Raw genomic sequence first — 21,621 nt, 5'->3', positions numbered from 1 at the left:
ATTCTCCTTATTGGACAACTGCCAGAAGAGATTGTTTTGGGCCTTAGAAAGAGATGTGCATTCAGATGTTTCTCTCCTCTTTAACTTGAGTACCAAAATGGGGATTGCTGTCTCCAGTGTCTTCTTAGTAGGACAGCCTCCCTCAGAATGGATAAATTTCCTCATTTTGCTTTTCACATATCATGAACCTTTCTGGTCTCCTCAGAGATATGTCTTATTTATCAGTCTTGAGAAAATAAACTTTTTGTTTTTTTGTTTTAACTCTGATGATAATAGCTGTTTTGTTGCAACTGTAGATGTTTCAAAACTGTGCATTTCTAGCTGTCTGTGCTATTTCATGGTAGGTTTTGCTTTCCCCTTAATTTTCCACGTTATTTGCTGCTACTTCATTTTCTCTGATGCCCTAGCCTTTCAAGGCTCAATGCAAATGCCATAAACTTCCCTTAATTTAATATCTTTCAGATACATTTAGCTTTCTCTTTAGATGAGCTGCAAAGTTACAGAAACACTGTGAAAATGGTTCTTGAGTAGTTAAGAATTATCAGTGTAATCCAAATATTGCTCTAATGCTGCTCATTAGTGCAAATCATTCCTATTTACACCTTTCTGGTCCTCATTGCTCTGTGAATGAGACTTTTTTTTGCTGCCTTGATAAAAATTTCTATAGTGTAGGAAAAAAATATAGCAAACTAAAATTGTGGCTTGTATTCTTTAATGCTGTTAAATACCAAACCACTTCATTTTAAAATGAAGTGATAAAAAGTGATGCTTGTTTACTCTTAAGCCAAATACTCTCTAAGTTACAAAGGCAGTTTGCATTATAATTTATCATTTAAGTTTAATAGTAAACATTTATGTTTAAATAAATATGCTGTTTACAATGTTAACAAATACTTGATAAAATATTTAGGCATTGTTGGATATCTATTTACAGAATAATAAATGTAAAAGGCAATATAGAATATCTGTCTTGTACAACACTGCAATAATGTGAGATTTGTGCAGTATTTTTCAATACTGCATCTAAATTACTGAAGTTTTGTTTCAGACAAGTATCCATTGTTGTCAACGTTCTTGGTTAGCTGAGACATTGTGCCAAAATACGTGGCCAAGCTGGAATAGAGAACTTTGAAGATGTTTCCTTATCTTGAAGATCACTTCTTGCCTCCAACTTACTCCTGTGGTTCTCATTGCAGGCCACAAACTTTGCACTTGCCTGGTTTTTCTATTTTATATTTTGAACAAATCAATTTTTGTCATAATTAACATAAGTCTTTGGCAGCCATCCTAAGTGAGCGCACAGCACGTGTGTTTTCATTGTGGCTGAAGGTATCTTTGTTTTAAAACAAACTTGTTGTGCCTATCAGCATGAGTGATGCCGTAAAGCAGTTTTGTGATCAGCTCTGTAACAGCCCCATAAGTCTCTGTCTCCTGTGATTACAGGGCATGGCAGAGCAGCCCAGGACGGATTTTTAGGATTATTTGGGGTGTCTCAAACATGGTCAGTGCCCTGCTGGGGCAGAATGGTCCAGTGCTTGTTCTGCTGGGCACTGATCCCTTTATATTGGCTTGCACTAGGAAAACTTTACAGGGATAAAACTGAAAATTAAGATTTCAGTTTGCCTTTTCTTAATATTATGATACAGTGTGGGCTTTCCAAATGTCAGATCAAGCATGCAGAATGATGCAGATGCTGCAGAGGAATGTACAAGCAAAAAGCCTGAATGTATTTACTTGAGCAAATCTAAATGCACTAAAGTCTAAAAGCTGATTTTTAGTTCTAATGATTCGTGTAACAGCTGACATGAAGGGGATTTCCTCACTCACCTGCAGGTCTCTAGGTAAGGTTGGAGTAAAATCATCTGTTGGACAAGTCACAGTAGAGCTGAGTCTGCTCCTAACCTGGATAATTACCTTGTTATTTATTAGACTAATAACTTTCTGGTGTGTTGTATTGTGTGCACTCAGAACTCACCTAGTTAAGGTTATATCAAAGACTGACCTCCATTGACAAGATTAAATTGAAGTCATTTTCTGTAAGAGCTTAGGCAGAGTATTTGTGTTGTCAGCAAACAGGACTTTATCCTCTTTCCCTTGGGCTTTATCTCAAATGCAGTGTCAGAATGCCAGATGGATTTACCTTCACATTTTTTCTTCAATTTTTAATATTCTTTCTATCACCTTTCAGCTGTCACACTCAATAATTTCCTTGGAAAGGAAGAGCCCAAAAGAAGCCATTGTATAACAGCTCTGCTTAAATGCTCATCTTTTTCAGTACTATTTTTGAGCTGCATACATTAATGAATAATCCTTAGAACTTGCAGGACTGTCTTAAATATGCTATTTTTGTAGGCTTCACACTTGCAAAAAATCCCTCAACAAGCCGAAGACAAGACCCCTCAACCCCACCCCAAACAACCAGAAAAAAACCCCAAACTAAGCAGGAAGATATTAATAACATAAGGACTACTCTATGCTACAATTTGCTTTAAAATAAACCCCCAAATATAAATCATATTATTGTGTATTCACTGGTAGAATTGAGAAGAGCAAATACAGACTCAGAGAAAATACAGACTCAGACCAATAAATCAATGAATACTAAATCAACTGAAGAAACAATCAGTCCTAAATATCCTTCATTGTAAAATAAATGGTTTCTTTTTTCCTTTTTTTTTTTTTTTTTTTAATATAGCAGATTTTAGTAGTTGGCTAGCCTTGCCACTTACAGAACTTGATGAAAGAGGTTGCCTAGTAATTAACTTCTTTGGAAAAGGGGATAATCCATGGAATGAAATTAAACAATGCTTGTTTAGAGTTGATTTCAAGTACATTCTGACATCCTTATTTGAAATTTTTCCCTTTTTCCTACCATTTACAAAGTATTATAAAAGCCATGGGCAAATAAAATTTACATTCTTGAAATTACCAAGTCCATATGTGAATTTTTGTAGAAATTATTCCATGATACATATCTTAAGTTCAGTTCAAGAAGAACAGTATATTGCTGCATATTATAGTACAGAGTTCTTTATCATCAAATAAACATAGATTTATATTTAAATATGATATGCATTTACTCTCAAATGGATATTATGGCAGGAACTAATATTTTAATTGATGTGATTCTTCAAAGACACTAAACTTTGGCCTCCTCCAGTTAGGAAGAACATCACAAAGTGTTGCCAAGGGTTAATGTATTTCAGACATTAAAAAATAGGCTGTACTGTTTGTTGCTTTCAAAGCTTAGTAAAATTTCTGGTTAAACTAGGTCATAAAGATATCAATAATTTTATCTAAATTGCTTTTGCTTGTCTGGTTATAGTTCTGTACAAAATAGGCCAAATAGTCTTCAGGAATCTTTAACAGGCAAACAATTATTTCTTGTTCAAAATAAGTCACAACTAAGTTTATATATCCAGATTAAAGTATGCATATTTTAGAAGGCCAGCTATGATGTGCATTCCTAAAATTCAGTATAAAGCAAATAATTTTAGGAAATGTCAGTCAGTAAACATTGAGTACACATCTACAGCTGTAGTTAATACTCCTGAGAAGTAAAAACACTTTTAGTTTGTCAGGGACTAAGTTCAACACTGACAGCAGTTCTTGATCTGGTGGAAGTAAGCTACAAAGAACTCATAATTAAGTAATCATCCAGAAAAATATTTAAATTTAGAAAGCTTTGTATTAAAAATAGTACAAATATTGTTTATGATTAGATCTTTTCTTGGACTGCCCTTAACATTTTCAGGGCAGCCAGAGAACTCAAACAATATGGGGTTTTCTTGAGATGTATTGATAAATCTGTTTTCATAAATGTACCTGTACGAAGAGTACAGAGGGAATCTGAGAGAGGATAAAAACTTCTTGTTCTAGCTGGAGCTGTTAATCAGTGAATTGATAGATGTACTAAACCATTCAAACCTCATTTTGATGCTGAATGTGCGTTCTGAACAGGGAATGTGGGTTTCTGTTGCAGTATGAATACTTCAATGCTGTGCTCATAAATGAACGAGATGAGGAAGGGAACTATCTGGAGCTGGGGAAGGAGTTCATCCTGGTGCCAAACGACCACTTCAACAACTTGCCTGTGAACATCAGCCTGAGCGATGTCCAAGTACCCACCAACATGTACAACAAGGGTAAGAAAAGAGCTGCTTTATTTCATCATTCCACTGGCCTAACAAAAGCACACCCTTCCTTAAAAATGAAGCTGTTGATTAACTGTGTATTATCTGTGTTTTCCAGTTGGCAATAATACTGAAATTTTCTATGGAAGAATGTTTTAAGTGTGACAGTTTTGTAATATCTTTTGTTTTGTGGCAGTTTAGCAGTTTAATGAGGTTAATGATTTGCATATGAGGCTTGCATGAATTCTGTCATAGAGTATGGCAGAATATGTTTATTCCAGTGAATTATTTTCCAGAATCTTCAAATCATTTGAACAGGGCGTACATTGTCACCAGTTTAATTCTATCCTTGATGAGATTTAGAATTGTCTTTGAAAGATACAGGATAGGTGGATGGAAATACTTTATTAGATTTATGCTTTCAAACTTCTGAGAATATTTCTAGCAGTAAACACAAACTCTGCTCTGATTTTGCAGATATGATTTAGAAGGAATAATTTCTACTCCCCTACTTGATGTAAATCCACATTGTACAAACAGCAACATTAGGTGTTAGAAGTGATGGACTTTGGTCTAAAAATTTGGAATGTGAACTAAACTCAGACGTACATTTACTCATTTTCCTTTTGCTACTTCCCTTTAATCAGACAGCAGGAATTTGTGTTTTTGCATTGTTTATGCAGCACCTATCTATTTATTTTTCTCAAGCCAGTAATAAAAGAAAAATTTAGAAGGGAAGTGCCAAAGTTTCCTAACAGTATCTACAATATATTTGTCATTGGTCTCTAGAAAGCTGCCTAATCTCCTTATCTGGTTCCTCTTCTGTGTTTTAACTATACTAAAAGACATCTAAAAGGACGTTAAATGCTTTCCTCTTAATACATTCCAGGCTAGCAATTGTGGAAATTCATGCAAGGATATTGTGTAATAAGGCGAATTAATTCAGCTAAGTTGGTCTGGTAAGAGAAGCTGTGGATATGGCAGCTTCTTTTCAAAGTTAGGATTCTGACTTGAGAATCCTGAGAAGTCAAAATTCCTACAACAGTCTTAAACCAGGGATGAAAATTAATCTTCCTAGAGATTATTTGAAAGGTTGTGAAATGATTAATGCAGGATATCTTGAAAATACTTGGAAAATGCTTAAAGCTTCTAAAGATACCAAATGACTCGTTTTGTGCAAGGGCTAATACTTATTTCATCAAGTCTGTCTATAAATTAATTCATTCCAGAATTGCTAAGGAGGAAAAAGAAAAGGAAGGAATATAGAGGTCAGGCAAATGTGCTTTTCTGGAGAAGGAAATTATCCTGAGTAGTTAGTGAGAGCAGTAGAACTAAAGAACCTTCAGGTATGTGCTCATGCTATGTAGTGAATGCATTTTATATACTGATTACTTTGAGTTAAATGCCAAAGGGCTTGCTACATCTCAGCTTGGCCTCTCATACAGGGATTTTCTGTAGCTATGGGCAAGATGGAGTTCTGTGATGATTCCTGTTTCTACTTTGTGTAATTCAGACCATCCAAAATTGTCACTTTATGCAGCTGCAGAAGAAAGCGCATTTTTTAATAATTTAAATGTATTCCAACAGCAGAAATCTGGTTTGTTACTGGCATTTTCCTTGCACATGAACATAATAATCTTGTTTGGAGCCTGTCAATGTCTGGAAATGGTTCTCTTACCAAGCAGAGAACTATATACTTAAAATTTTTGTTGCCCTGTTCTGTAATGCAGAGGGGTGATAACAAGTTAATTTAATCCTAACCTGAGGGTACAAGCAGAAGATATTGATAGCTTTACAACCAAGTGTCTGCAGAATACCATTTCTCTATAAAGGGCCTGTTGTTCATTTCCAAGTTATGTTTTATTTTATTGAATTACTTGGGAGAGCCACAGCCAGAACTCACAGTTGGAAACAGACAAGTGTGATCACTGAAGAGTTAAACACAGGGTTCTTGAGTCAACATGGAAAAAAAAGAACCTTATTTGTAAGCTGATTCTAAACTTTTTCCCTAACTTTGGTTTTTTTAGGTGTACAGATATTGATAATTTGCAATGGGTTCAGAGAGGAGTCACAGGACTCATCAAAGAATTGACAAATGTGCCGTGGACTGAGACCACAGGAGCTCAGTTCATTTAGCTTATTCAAGAGATGATTAAAGGCTTAATTAGTTGTTCTGTAGTTAATTACTAATACCAGGCTCTATAATCTGGTTGCCAAAGATTGTAAAAATCCTGTGGCTGAAATCAGGTTCCATTAATTTGCAAATTGCACAACTGTGGGCTCAGTGAAGCTTTGGGAAAAGGTTTGGCCTGGTCAACTTCCACAATCACAGTGATGCTGCCCAGCTGTGGAATCACTGGAGTGCACAATCCCTAAACTGGGCACTAAATGAGGTTGGCTTAAAAACCTTGGCACATAAACATATTGCTATTCTTCATTTGTCTTCTGGCTCTTTCAGCCTCTTCATAGAAAAGCTTAAAAATGTTGATGGCAACAGCATGAGTAAATAATTCTCATTCTAATGACATCTTCAGGTTTGGAAAATAAAGAGCAAACCTAAATTTCATTACATTTATGGTGAAATCAAGGCAATGAAAATATGATAAATATCAAATCTATGTCCGTCACTGCATTCTATTTCTTCTCTTTGAACACAAAGTGTGCTCATTACCTATAGGCTCATTGCCAATAGCCACAGGATTTGCAAGGCAGTATCTTTTCAAACAATTAATAATTAATTAATCAAGACATTTTGTGATAACAGTCTTGGCAAGCAGTAGTTCTTCCATCCACAAATTTCGCAATTGTCCACTGTATATAGATTTCTGAAGGGAAGCAGGGAAAAGGTTGCTAGTGCATTAGTCATATAAAAATACTCATAGAGGAAAAAGAAGGGAAGAATGAAGGCATGTTTTTCACTTTAGAAGGAAAGTTTAATTTTTGGAAGTACAGAATCAATCTGAATCTGGTTTGGGCTATGCAAAGGCAGAGTCTAGGTGTAAATAAGGCACTGTTTCATTCAGTTGCTGGGATCTTTTATTAAAAAAGTTTATACTGGTTACACAGAGGCACAAAATGAGATCTCATAGGTCTTATTTTTTATATCTTCCTATTAATTTAGAATGGAAATTATCTGGGACTTGCTGCTTTCTTGGACATATCTTGCAGGTACACTTTCACAGCACAACTACACATTCTTAAGATACTCAGATACAACTTTCTACATATCAATCAGTATATTTTAAACAGCTATTGTAGAAGACATTAGTGCTAATGAAAAAATTATTAGTAATTTAAAATTGGTATGGCTTCAAAATTTGATTTATTACTTTCTGAGATGACAGTAGTATATTTAGAAGACTCCAGGAACGTGACATATAATTAAAAAGTAGCACTTGGAATGAGGGCCAGGCTTTCTGGCAACCATCCATGGGGAGCTTGGTGTTAGCATTGCCACTGGGGAGAATAAGATTCTAGGATGGATTTATGTATGCAAGGAAATGATAAAAGAAGACTCAAAACTGATGTTGCAGATGTTGACAGTGTATAAAAGAAAAATAGACTAGCATTTTACCTTTTGTTAGCATGAGAATATAGGTAACCAAGATCCCATATTCTTTGTCCAAAGTATGTGCTGTATCTGGGATGAAGAACCTACTCCACATTTTGGGGTTTTTTCTTAAATCTGTCACCTCATATTTACTCCTACTTGTGGACAGCAATGACATATTTTCTGGTATTGAGTTTTCACTCAGCAGTTTTTCCATGGAAGAGGCTTATGAATACTTGGATAAATGTGGTTTTCAGAGGAATGTAGATGAAAACCAAAGCCAAGGTGAGGGTTAGTGTGTCCTGGTGACACACTTCTCAGTTATGGCACCTGTTGAAAAGCAAAGCCTAGAGCAGCACAGTACCAGAGGTGACACACAGCAGGATCTCATCCACTTATAGTAGCTTTGCATAAAATCCAGGAAACACCAGGGGAAATCCATTGTCTTGGTGTTAGCTGAAAACAACTCCTGGATTTGGAATTTGCAGTTGGTCTTTGTTTGTATGACAAGGTAGGCTTTATGTTTGTAGAAAGGGGAAGAGCCCAGGTTCTTTTATTTTCAACGATTCAAAAATATTAGGATGTGATCACTTCTCCTTGCCTTTTAAACTCCATTTCTCAGTGCAACAGCTTCTTCACGGTAAGAAATTTAGAACTGAAGAGAGACTTTTTCATGTATAAAATTATTATTTTTTCTAACACCCTTGTATTTCATAAAATCTTACAATGTCTTTGCCTCCATATTTGGTCTAAGATTGATATTTTCGACTAAAATATTACACACTCAAGGACAGTCTTTCTAAATGTTTTTAAAAATAAAAATGCCTTGTAGAATGAGCCAAGCTTGACTTTTCTCATTGGGTATTTTGACAGAAGTAGAGTAAGGTGAGCATATGTGACTCCATCTAGCATCCCTGGACAGTATCTCTGAGATGTGGTGGAGGAGACAGATATGTGCCAATAGAGGTAGATTGGAGAAAGGATAATTCCTCTGTTTGGATCAGATCAGATGCATCTTGAGAAGTATGTTTCATTTTGCCTTTAAAAAAAAAAAAAGAACAAAGTGATGCAATTTATCTTGGCAATAGAAGGGAAGTAGGCTTATGTAAGTTGATTTAAAGTAATAGGAGGTTTTTCCTTTGTTGTCATTTCTAGTTTACTGAATATATAATCTTATTTTACTTGCTCAGTTTTATAATGGAGAAACACTTCCTAGGGGATAAACCTTCATCCCATTAATACAGCTGACAGTGAAATTAAGTGCATTCTACAGCTTTGCAAACCTTAGTTATCCACTGAATTTTTTGTACTTATTAAAAGTCATTGAGCAAAGAGTTCGAACTTTACTGGATAAAAACCCCAGTTTTTCAATTTTAAATACTCTTATTTATTCTAAGTGTATTTTTGTTTTCATCACTAGTGAATGTCTGAGGAAAAGACTTATGTATAAAGACATAAATGAAAAAAAAATTATCTATATGTGTATATATGTATCTCCTGTGTGGTGGAGAACGGTGCAGTCTGTTCTCACACCAAAGGATGTTGACATATATGTGTGATTCACTGAAGTATTTCAGGAAATATTATGGACACAAGATAGTTTTGTGACCACAGTTCTGCATCAGAAGAATTTTAATTTAAGCTGTAGTACAAGGTTAATGACTTTTCCTGCCCATGCAGAGATAGTCAGATCACAGCTCTGCTCTGCCTTTTGTTTGTACAGCACACTGATCACTTCTGAGAGCCAGGCTGATATTGTAACCAGTATTTCAGTGCTTGCCTGTTTTCCCAGAGCTTGTTTCCAGAGAGATTCCATTGTACAGCCTGAGGCACAGCTTCTCCCTTTAAGCTCTGTGACTACTGAAGCATTTCAGAGCTGGCTCAGCAGTCTGGTCTCTCCAGCACAGCCCCAAGTGCCACCATCACACACAGAGCTACATTTTCATGGTCCTGAAATTCAACTTGTGTGCTCTGTGTGGGGAGATGGAAGCCTGTGCTTCAGAATTCTGTGACATCTGTATCTTTCAGCTTGGGCTTTTTGCCCTTTACTCCCAGTAAAGCCCTGGGGTGAACATCACATAAACCCTTAAATGCCTTTCAGAGGTGCTCACACAGCAGCACCAAGCTGGTACAAACGGACACACTTGCTCTGAACAGACTCACTTTTGGAAGTTTTTCTTCCCAGGTTGATTTACAGTGATGTCTGTTCAAATTAGTTTGAGCATGGAAATGTCCACTCCTGCCGTGGAGCTTTGTGAAAATAATTGATTTCTGTCTTTGAAGTGCCCAGGGTGAAATGTTGATTGGTGTGCGGAAAAGTGAGATGCAGTGGGCAATGCACAAAATGATCACATCAACTTGTGAAGTCTACAATAATTATCTTTCATCCATGCCTTTTTGGTACCTTCCTTCTTTCCCCTGCTACTCAAGCTGAACTTAAATGCCAGTGTCTGGCATGTGCAGAGGGTAATTCATGAGCATTTTCTCTTTTTAGAAACCTGATATCAGTAACTGCCTCACCTAAAAAGCATTAGGCTCTGCTTCAGGGAGGATCTGTGCTCTCTGCATGGAGAAGGAAATATCTTAAAATCAATTAGTGAATCTAATAATGATATGTAAAAATAAGGCATTAATTTTTTAAATTAAATTTTAAAGCATTTACCCAAAAGTGTTGGGTCTGGAAAGCTACTCACCAGCTTTCATTATGCTAGATATAGGGGCTCATACTAATGAGCAATGTTTCAGTTTTTTCCTTATATGAATACATGTTAAACTCAGGAATTTAGGTGAACTTTTGCCAAGTGCTTACACTGATTTCTTTTTAATGCTGACATGATATATACTGAATACATTTCTCAACATTTACCTACAACTATTTCTGACATTGCATCTATATCTACCAATATAAAAGAGTGAATTTTCACATCATCTAGCAAGTTATAGTCCATAGTGCTGCCATGTGATTTAGAATTATATTTTGAGTTCATTGTCATCTTTTTGTGAATTTTGTAGTGAAATCTTTATTCCCTACCATAATGTATTTGAGAGGGGAGGGAACTCTTATTAAGAGTTCCCTCCTTCCTATCCCTGACATTAGACTGTACTCTGTGAATTCTGCTAGTTGCAGTTTTGGCACTAGGGAGGATTTTTCTTATCAGATTGGCTGTCTTTGGTCAATACCTATCAGCAGGCCAGTGGTTGGTGAGTTTATAAAATCTCTACTATCATAAACTGCCAGGTGCCTCAGTAAATTGCTTCTGCATTTTGACATTGTCAGGCCTGGTTCTCTGTTAAGTTAGGAAATACATGTATGTTACAGGAAAGAGAACAGTTTGTGCATGATCAGGTGAAAATTATTTGCTCCAAATCCTTTTCCCAATTGCGATTAAAAGAAGAAAAAAACCAACCAAACAAAACAAAGTCTAAAAGAAATATATTCCACTGGATTACAGATTGCCAGTTATTTATCCTGATATATTTAGAGAATGAAGTAGAAGCCTCAGTGCAAGATAGTGCTTTGTCTTTAGTGACAGAGTAGACAGAATCAAGACAGAAAATAAAATTTGATGATCAATTATACAGCCTGAAGCTAATCTTCTGCTTTGAAAACTAAAAGCAATAATATAAATTTTAACTTAGAGAAAAGTCTGTCTTAACTGCCTTCCATCTGTTTTTCTCATCCTGATACTGTGATAGAGCTGCAGTTGTGGAGTTTTTGAAGTACAGGAAGCAATTTTATCAGTGCTTTCCATAACTGCAGAGTTTTTCACTGATGGATGCTGAAGTCCATGAATATTTTCAAGCGTTTCTGTCAACAGGAGATATGGTTTATGTCAACTCAACTAACAAACATAAGGCGCACAATATGTTGCTGAGAGTCTCAAACTGTGTAAATCAAGCTGTAAAATCCATTTTAATCCATCCAGTTTTTAAAAATTGGTTCATGACTGTAAAGTAAATTTTAAGGTTCAATAATAAGTAAAAAGATAAAGGAGTCTTCATTAATAATAGTCTAAATTTGTTTTTCCTTAAATTAATACCATGCTAATACTAATTCCATGTCAGTGCATTTGGAATACATTCAAATATTGACAACCATTTTGACTCTGTAACCATGATCACTCTGTGTAAGAATGGATTTATAAAAATAAGTGATTAAAAAGTATCTTACAGCTCTTAAGGTGTATTTGGATTTCACTTATTTTGAGGACAAATTATTTATGATTATAAATATTTTCCTATGGATTTAAATTTAATTCTTATCATTGCTCACATTTTCACAATTCAATTCCTTTCCATGTTTTGGTTTTTTTTACAAGGTTGCAACACTGTTTTGCACAAAGAGGCTGTATCTCTTTGTCTTAGAGCTTTGCTCATGACATGAATCTTTGCAGCACATGTGCACTGTCTTTTGTGCCTCCCTTTGTCTCTGCCATCTATCATTTCACTGGCTGCTGAAAGTATAGATTTTATCATGTGACTTCAACCTTTGTTTAAAGCTTTTAGTTAGGATTATTGTTATTACTGCTGTGGAAAGTTGGCAATCAATTATTTATTTGTATGCGCTTTTTTGTTTTGTGGATTGTAGATTGTGGAGCAGTTTGGGTTGGAAGAGATCTTTCAGGGCCATCTACTCTAATTCCCCTGCAAAGAGCAGGGACATCTTCACTTGGATTGTGGGGCTCAGAGCCTGACCTGCAGTGGTTCCAGGGAGGGGACATCAACCAGCTCTGAGCAACTTGTTCCAGTGCCTCACAACTCCATAATAAACATTTTCTTCCTTATATCTACTCTGAACTTACCATCTTTTAATTTATAACCTTCATCTCTTATTCCATGGCAAGATATTTGCTTCCAATTCTTTCCATCCTTTGCCTCTTTCTACCTTTATAATCACCAATACTTTTAAAATTACTTACAAACAATATGAATAGAAGACAACTGTGAATAATTCTGACCTCAGTGTCTTTCATAGAAAAGACATCAGGTGTAGCCTGTGTTTTTCTGCTTACCTTATTTACTTCTTGAATGCTGAAAACATTGCAAAAGGAGATCTCTGCCTTAGACTTCACAAATATTATTTAAGTTTTGCTTGAACAATTTAGAGACTGGTAAAGAATATTACCTGTGTCAAATGGCATTTCCATTGCATGATGCTCACTGCATGTTAAAAATGAGTTTATGCTCTACAAGTCAATAAATGCAGACTCTAATCAAAAGTTTTGCTTGCAGAGGAAAAAAAATCTGCTGCATGTAATGGTGCCTTCTCTAAAAGATATTGAAATTTGATGAACCACAACCATTTTTTGATTAAGTAAGGTTTTTTCAATTTGATACTTAAAAAGAGCTATGAATATCATTCAGTCATACTTTCCTATCAATGCTTTCCAACTGGCTGCCAAAACTGAGATTACCTATTTTCTAGAATATTAGACCCAAAAAAAATCATTTCTCAAGTGATGCAGAAAGATTATAATCTGCAGCTAGCACATATGCAAAATCATTTTCCTGTAAGGTGTGAAATTAAGAAATAAAATCTTGTCTGTCACTGTTGTATATGATTTTATGGACCTTGCTTCTGCACATTCAACACCCTGGAGCTGTTATTTAAATACTCATGGTCACATACTGTCCTGGACCACTATATTTATGTTTTGAAATCCTTCCCCTGGATTGTTTGTCTTCACTTTTTAAGGTCTCTAGGACAGTGTTTTCACTGTCTTCCTAACACTGGACATTGTTTAATTTAAAAGGAGCTTTCTTAGTCCAACAGATTTAATCAAGGTTGCAGAAAATGTCCTATCTTCCCATATTTCTTTGTTTTAACTCTTGTTGCCTGTTGGACAGAGATGCACAGACTTCTCTGCTGCTTCCATCTGGTTTTGCTTAAATTCTGCCTCAAATATGATTCCCAGAATTTACTCAGGCTGCTGCTTTGTTCTTGGAAAGGGCTTTAGCTTCATGGATTTCTTTTTTTCTTTCTCTCAAACCTCTGTCTTTAACAGCAAGCCTTTTGGAAACGTTGGCATGGCCATGCAAGATGTGTACCATGCTTTATCTTTGCTGTGTTCTAGTCTGTCTCTGGCTGTGGATCTAATCTGTGTGTTTCTAACACATCCTCATCACCATGGCAACGAGATGTCAGATCCAGGCTACATGGAAATGTGAAGTATTTCCTCTAGAAAGCCCTGCTCTCTGCCTCTCCTGATCCAGCAGCTGTTGCTTAGTTACTCTGAGCTGGGCTTTGCCTTTTGACAAATGTGAGCAGTGCATGTTTGTCACTGAACACTATCTCAGGTACAATATTAAGAGGATTTTTGACCTGACGTGCCTCTGTCAATCATGATGCCACCCCTACTTTCTTGTTGCATTTGAGGACAAGACAGTGACAATCCTGGGTTTTTGAAAACTTTAGGAGTGAATATGCATTAATTAAATGGTTGTCTGGCAAAGTAAAAACTGTAACTTTATATGTAGTGAACAAGATTGACATTTGACAATGAATAATAATAGTTTATCTAAATATACATATTCATTTTGTCTACTGTTTTAGAATACTGTAACAATCTGTTTCTCCACGCTGCTGCATTACACAGACCCTTTGATTTTTCCAGAGTATGTGTTGTGTGAAGAAGAAGGCGGCTTGCTCTTCTAGTTAAGCATTAGCATGCTTGGCTAGAATATAAACTGTTTCAAAATATTGTTTGGCTAAAAACGTACAGAGACATTTTTACACTATACTTTGTTTATTTAGGTGTCTTGCAGCTTTTATTTGGCACATTCCTGAAGGAGTAAATAGTGTTTAAGAATACATAATGGATTTTGTAATGTACTCATCTCAAGATACATTTGTACATCTGCTCAGTGTTTTTATTACTATCTTCAGAGGCTTTATAAACAGCTGAACATTTTCATATCTTGTATGAGTAAAGCTTCCATTTTGCTCAAATTGTGCAGACAGTCTTTAGGGCAAGGCGGCGCTTCACGGGCACTTCCATTTTACTCAAACTGGGCGAGCAGTCTTTGGGGCAAGGACTATAAAAGCACAAGAGAAGTAAGGGCCTGTTGATTTGAGAGGATAAGAGGTGGTGATTTGCCATGGTAGTAGATAAGTGTGCTGTTACATCCAATAATTGCATATTCGTACTCTGTTGATGCTCCCAGGAATGGAGCAGTAGAAGTTTAATTTGTTATAGCCCACTGCAACTGGGATGCATTCTACCTGGTAAAACATTTCTCTCTAAAGGTTTTCGTGCCTCCATTTGCTGAGGCAAGAAGCATGATGTGTTGGTAAACACAGGATGACTTTGGAACCTCCTTCAAAGCATTATTTCTTGGTCCCAGCTGCACTGTGCTGTGCCATTAAGTCAGCCTGCTCCTGTAACTCTGAGTCTCTGAATATCTGTGCAATAGGAATGGAATAGTTTTTGTGAAGTGCTAGTTAACAGGTTTGCATGGTCTTGTGTTTCAAATGGCTTTTCTAAAGACTGGTGGATGGATCTGTCCCCAAGAAATTTCTGTAAGGATGACTTTTATTTCCAAGGCTATGCCTTGCCTTTGTCATTCATCACTTTGACAATAGCTCTGAATAAAATTGTCCCTTTTGTAGGTTGTGCATTAAATATTTTACAGTACAGTTGGCTGGATTTAGCAGCAGTCACATTTGCTTTCTTTTCCCTGCTTTGCAGTGTGTTCCACTGGCTTCCTCTATTGCTTCTTGTGACACTTTTTCTGGTCTGTCACTTACCAGAGGTTTGAATTTCCTGGCTGCTGATAGCCACTCTTCCATCAGACTCTGCAGAAATTTCTGCTTGCTGTGTGCTAGAACTGGCTCTTTTTCTTTGCAGTATTCAGGACTAATTTAGTGATGAAAATGCAATGGATATAAGGCCTCTGTTTGATTTGCAATGGATATAAGGCCTCTGCTCAATTTGCTTAATTCCTGAGTTCTCAAAATTTGTTTTCTCTTTTCCACTCGGAAAACCATTTCTATCGGTGGCTTTCCATGTTGTTCACCCTTTCTCTTTACATCATGGCATCTTATAGTTCTGTGATGCTGTATTTTCTTATTATCTTTTCATTCTTCACCGTCCTCAATTTGTATCATGCAGAAATGTGGAAATTAGTATGTTTCACTGAAAATACAGAAATACCCTATCTGAAGTATCATTAATTAATTTATCTATCATGATGACTGGCTTTTGGCATTAGCTCTCAGCTCAAAGCAATTGCTGGGTGGGCAATCCCATCTGTTAGGGCATGTTAGAGGCAGGTCTAACTGCCCCTGATACCTGGCTCCTGGGACAACAGCTCTAGTAAAGCAGAATCTTTCTTTTTTGTCCTGGGATGCTCTTGACTTCTCCTCTGAGTTTCTCCTTTAATTTAAAACAGAAGTTTATGTTGTATTTTCATAGCTGGTGCCTATATGCTGTTTCCAGAGCTTTGCTTTAACCTGCCCACTGCTCAGCCCCCACACTGTTTGCATTTAGCTGTTACATCTGAGAAGTTAAGCAAAGTCCAGCCAGGCCAGCATCAAGTGGATGAAATGGGCTCAAATCTCCACTGATTTGCTGCAGGACATTTTCTATAACTCATGAGAAGGCAAGCCCTTAAGACACAGAAATGAATCTGTATCCCAGAATGCTGTTAGTGAGGAGTTTGCAGCTGTAATTCTGACTTTCAAATGAGCTAAAGTTAAATCTCAGTCCATCTCATTAATTAAAAAAAAAATAGTAAAAACCTCCCCCCTCAAACAAAAAAAGAACACTGTCCCCTCCACACCATGAAGCAATACAAAACATCACCTAAATGCACTCATGAAACAGCATAAAAGATAAACACATCTGGCCATACTCCAGTTCTTCTGCTGCCACTTCAAAGGAGGAGGGTGAAGGTATCAGGGCAATGCTGGAAGATGAAGGCACTAAATGCCTACTGCTATGCCTTTATGCAGGCACGTACTGGAAGCCTTTAGCATCCCATATTCCTGCAAGGAGGGAATGTGGTTTCTGACATTGGTGAACAGTTCCCAGCACATGAAGCAAAATGGACAAACACCTTCTTTTATGTCTACAGATGGCCAGATGCTTTGATCTGTGAGCTGATGCATCCACATTACCCTGGAGTCAGAGAGAGGGGAAGAGAGAGAAAAAAGTGAAGGCAGTTGCCAAAACTGGCATCCAGCCCCAGCTCTTGAGTCTGCTGGACCACCCTGAAAAGCATTCATATTAGTGTTGAGTAGTGTAATTATTAGATTGTTGGTATATGTCCCAGCAAAGTATGTGATTTTGTTATTCTTTAAAATATGACCAGACTAAATATGTTGTCAATGTCATAAAAACTAAGCTAATATTGTTGCTATCTCTGAGCCAGAAATGTGCAGGATTTGCATTCCTTTTGCAGTGCTTGGGCCCTTAGGCTGTGCTTGCATTGCTCTGTGGCAGGACAGAGCTGCTCTGCAGTTTAGGGCTGCTGCTGAGGCTGTCAGATACTACAGGAGGGAAGATCATTTCCAATGCCAGCATCTCTGACAGCTTTCCAGAAAAAAGTAATGATTATATCACAAAAAGAATAGAATAGGGAGAAAAGATTAAGGTTCATTGGAAGCTTTTATTTTCTTGAGAATAAAGCAGAATATGACAAGAAAGAGAACTTTCTTCATAGTTACTGAGTTCCTCAGTGGTTTCCCTTATTTTCTGCATGCTGCAACAATTGAAATGCAGAATGGGCTGTGTAGGTATTAGTTTTGTTCTATAGACTTCGTATACTCTGGATTCTGGGGACATTAAAAAAAGTCATTACCTTTGGCTATTGCACATCTTTTAGCCTGTGCCTCTTCCTTGCTTTTGTTCAGTCCTTTTCAGGCCAGCAGGGTCTGTGACAGCCCCTTAATTGCTACATGCATTTGTACTGTTCTTTGGCAATCTCATTTCAGTTTCCTGTCACTGTACTTATTTTCCTGGAGGTTGGATTTATGTTAAATGTCAGTAAAAACAGGCAACATCTACACAAACAATGGTGGAGCAAAATCCCATATAATTGCAAGCCAGCTCATCGAAAAGACAAGGGAAAGGGAATATTTTATCTGCCAGGAAGCAAAAGCAGAAATCATATTTCAAGAACTGTGGTGAAAGCTATTTCCATTTATTATCTTTGAGCCCCATAACATCACATTGATGATTCTGCATTTATATTAAGCTTTATCTTTTTTTTTTCTCCCTCACCAAATTTCTGAAGATTCTCACAGAATAATTTACTACCATTGACATTTAACTACCTGGGGGATGCAGATGATGCTCACCAGTAATTGAAAAACTTAAGAATACTGTTTCTGAATGAAGTACTGAGGGAATTTAAACAGTTTTAGTGTCATTACTAAAATTGGAAATTGCCCAGAACAAGTTGAACGTACAGGTTATTAGATGATGATTTAGTGTGACATCTGGTCAGAAATGCAGCTGTATTTGGGATGGTGCATGAGGACAGAGATGCCTCCATGTAGCAGAGTTATAAAGTTCAGAACAAAGAGATCCAGAGTGAAATCCCTCCAGCTGAAGGTGCAGCAGCAGCAGACACTCATGACTTCCAGGTCTGCTGCTTTGTTCTGTGCCTACATTTGTCCCTACACCACTTTTCCTTGTATTACAAGAAAAAAATTATATACCTCTTTGCTTCTTTTATTGAAGTGGTTGGTGCCTAAAATGTAACTTGATATATTGTAAGAAGAACAGCCAGCATAACAGACATGCAGTGCGTGGGAAGGCAGGGAATTATCACCAGCTTTCATTTTGAAGGAATACAGTGAGCACAGGTCACACTTTAATTGTGCCCTCTTATTTATAATGCCTGCTTTATGCTCCTTCCAGCTAAAAACAATAAGTCTATTAGTTTCAGTGTCACTGGATTAATGTTCAGGAGTTGGATGATTAGTGTTGTCAGCCTAATGCAGAATATGGACTCCACCAGACACGTTCAGGGAAAATTTCCTGATTTTTATTTCCATGGAGTTCTCTAATCTGTAATACAGATATATAAACATGTTAAGTGGCTCTTCACAGATGGTCTAAAAAAAAATTATCTAAAAATCTAAAATTATCTAAAAATTATCTAAAAATAATCTAAAAAATTATCTAGTACCCATGGATATTTCAGTGTGATTTTTAAAAAGTGATTTATATCTGTATTTTGTATATACAAATACATTTTTTAATATGCTACTGGAAAGACTTTGGTTGACAATTTAAGAGGTAAACGACTAAAGTTGTGCCATAACCTTATGGAACTGGAGTGCATATAGAATTCAAAGGAAATTGTCATTGGGTTGGTAGGAGGAGGGTTCCGCTCATGAGTGGCATTAGAGCTCTGATTCATTAGGAAAGGACATGAAAACTTAAGCCCTGAGGAATCCAGGATAGGAGACATCCAATGAATTGATAAAACTGTAAAATACCAAGGTACAATGGGCAGTCTTGGAAAGACATCCAAACGTAAGTTTCTAAGAAGCACTGCAGGTTATTTTAAATATAAATTAATTTAGAATTATTCTGTTTGATTTGTTTGGCTTTTCACTAATCTGATGACTGCAGGGCATATAAAGAGCCTCTGGAGGCTTGAGAAATGGTGCTTTCTATTTTCCTCTAAATAGACCTTTCTAGCAGCACCAGGAAAAGTAAAAGAACAAAACCCAATCCTCTGAACTTGCTCACTCTTTTCAAAGATGAATTAAACTTATTGCCTTATGTCAGGATTGTGATGCTGAGTCAACAGTGCCACTGCAATTTTTAGTGATTTGGATACTCCATTATACATGAAGTATAGGAGCTTAATCAGAATATCAGTGTTTGAACTGGTACTGGAAAATTCCTGTGGGCTGAGGAATAGAATTCTCATTTTAGTGCTTCACATCTCAGGTAATGTCTGACTGTTGAGCAATGGGCTGATATTGGGATGCTGAAATAGAAGCATATTTTGCAAACCAATGATAGATCTCAGTCTTGAGAGCTGATTTGTGATGTTTTGGTCACAGCTCATTATTGGGGTAACTACAGACTGGGAGGCCATTGGACAATGAAGGTTTTGCCAGCTAGGCAGGATTGAAGTTAGTGCCCTTGGACCAGCGACATCAGTTTGTTTGACATGTGTCTGGTGTGGCAGAACTTAAGTGCATATATCATCTTCTAGAGAAACAACTAACTGCACTCCATGTGTTTTAAAAATAAGATCTGTTTTGTTGACCTTGCTATTTCAGCACTTCTTCTACATAAACCTAAATACTTAGGTGAAAGCAGCATGCAAAGTTGTGTGGCTAAGACATTTCAATTTTTCTGCTGTTTTTTCTTGATGAATGCAGGGGAAGATAACAATTTGCCTTTTTTCCACTCCATTAAAATCACATTTGAAGCAGTCTTCTGAAATCAGTACAGTGACATTATTTTGCAAGCTAATGGCTGCTTTATTTCAAATACTTGAGCAAATGTTACTGTGTATTCATGTATGCACACTTTTGAAAATTAAATAATGCATCTGTGATTTCAGTTCTGCTTTTTTCCTTTATATTCTGTTGACTTCACATAAGATTGAACTGGGAATATCTTGTATCTTAATTGTTTCTCACCTTTCAAAATTCACAGTTTGAAATCCACTAACTTTCTAAGACAGGTTCATTGATTTCTCATTTCCCACTATTGAACCAAATCTGCAGCTTCAAGACACACTTGAGCAGCCTGGAGTCTTAGGGATTGATGGATGGGGATGTCTTAAACAGAACAGTTTCAGCATCAAGTATTTGCTTTGTAGTTCTCTTTCTATGGAAATAAAAACTAATTGGGTAATTGTTGTGGAATGTGGGTTCAGTGTTTTCCAAATAACAACTTGTGGTATTTGTAATGAGATGTGTTTTTATGCATATTCAAGGGCAAAGTAAAAGGTATTTCACTTTCTGTTCCAACATGAAAACTTTCAAACATAATGAAATGTAATGCTTTAAAAAATAAAGTGTTACAATGAGACATTCCATGCATTTAGGGAAGGTACATTGAGTAAATAATCTATATTAGATGGAGTTATTTATGTTCTCCACAACAAGCAAGGTGGTGGTTCAAGATAGATGCTCTAAAGAGCAATTTTAACTAATCTAAAAAATAGTACCAGGTTTCTCTGTCCTGTTCTTTAAGTGAATTATTTATTTTGGATCACTTATTTGACAAAGGAAACTAAAACAGTTTTACAACAGTTTTAAGTCAATGGACTTTTGGGTATTGAATAAGCTGAAGATGGTAGAGGTTATGGGATTCTACTTATCAAAAAATCACTTTTCTTTGTGTGTGTTCTTTATTTTTTTTTCCAGATCCAGCCATTGTAAATGGAGTTTATTGGTCAGAATCTTTAAATAAGGTGTTTGTTGATAACTTTGATCGTGACCCTTCTCTCATCTGGCAGTACTTTGGAAGTGCAAAAGGATTTTTCAGGCAATATCCAGGTAGGAAGAAGAGAAGTCCTTCAAATACAATAAAGAATTCCATGGCTGCATTGAGTATTGTCACAAATTCTGACTGCCAATACTTGCAGGTTTGATTTTACTTCATCTAGTTTTCAGAAAGATTTCCAATCAAAATCTTGAAATTTTTGAGTTTTTTCTACCAATTTATATTTGGAGGTGAAACCCTCATGATAACTCATGTACTCATAAAAATTTCTATTTAGATAAAATATACAGACATGTGAAAAATAACTTCTAAAGAGGCTGTGAGAAGGAGAGCAAAAGGATTAGAACCTTCATATAGTGCTAAGCTTGAATTCTCTGCTCTATCAATGCACACAGTAAGACTTCATCATTATTTGTTTTATTTTTAAAATTCCACTTAAACTGGCAGATTTACATTAAAAAAATTTAAAAACTTGTTTGAAAGTTTATTTTCACACCAGTTGTAATAAAATGCA

The 21,621-nt window shown here is 36.4% G+C and overlaps 1 protein-coding gene across 4 annotated transcripts in view; it reads left to right on the top strand.

Moving 5' to 3' along the window:
• CACNA2D3 (calcium voltage-gated channel auxiliary subunit alpha2delta 3) overlaps positions 1–21,621 on the top strand; it is a 382,402-nt gene that overhangs the window by 149,369 nt on the left and 211,412 nt on the right. For all 4 annotated transcript variants that reach the window (XR_012582234.1, XM_074549898.1, XM_074549897.1 and 1 more), the window contains 2 exons: positions 3,983–4,145; positions 21,029–21,160. Coding sequence is in view for 3 of the 4 variants with exons in the window: in XM_074549898.1 (XP_074405999.1) it covers positions 3,983–4,145; positions 21,029–21,160 (295 nt within the window). In the remaining variant the exon portion in view is untranslated. The remainder of the gene's footprint in view (positions 1–3,982; positions 4,146–21,028; positions 21,161–21,621) is intronic.

The sequence above is a fragment of the Zonotrichia albicollis genome, chromosome 12 (genome assembly GCF_047830755.1).
Source record: "Zonotrichia albicollis isolate bZonAlb1 chromosome 12, bZonAlb1.hap1, whole genome shotgun sequence".
NCBI classification, from domain to species: Eukaryota; Metazoa; Chordata; class Aves; order Passeriformes; family Passerellidae; genus Zonotrichia; species Zonotrichia albicollis.
The sequence above is the reverse complement of the archived record's forward strand: the minus strand, read 5'-3'. Positions and strand labels throughout refer to the sequence as shown.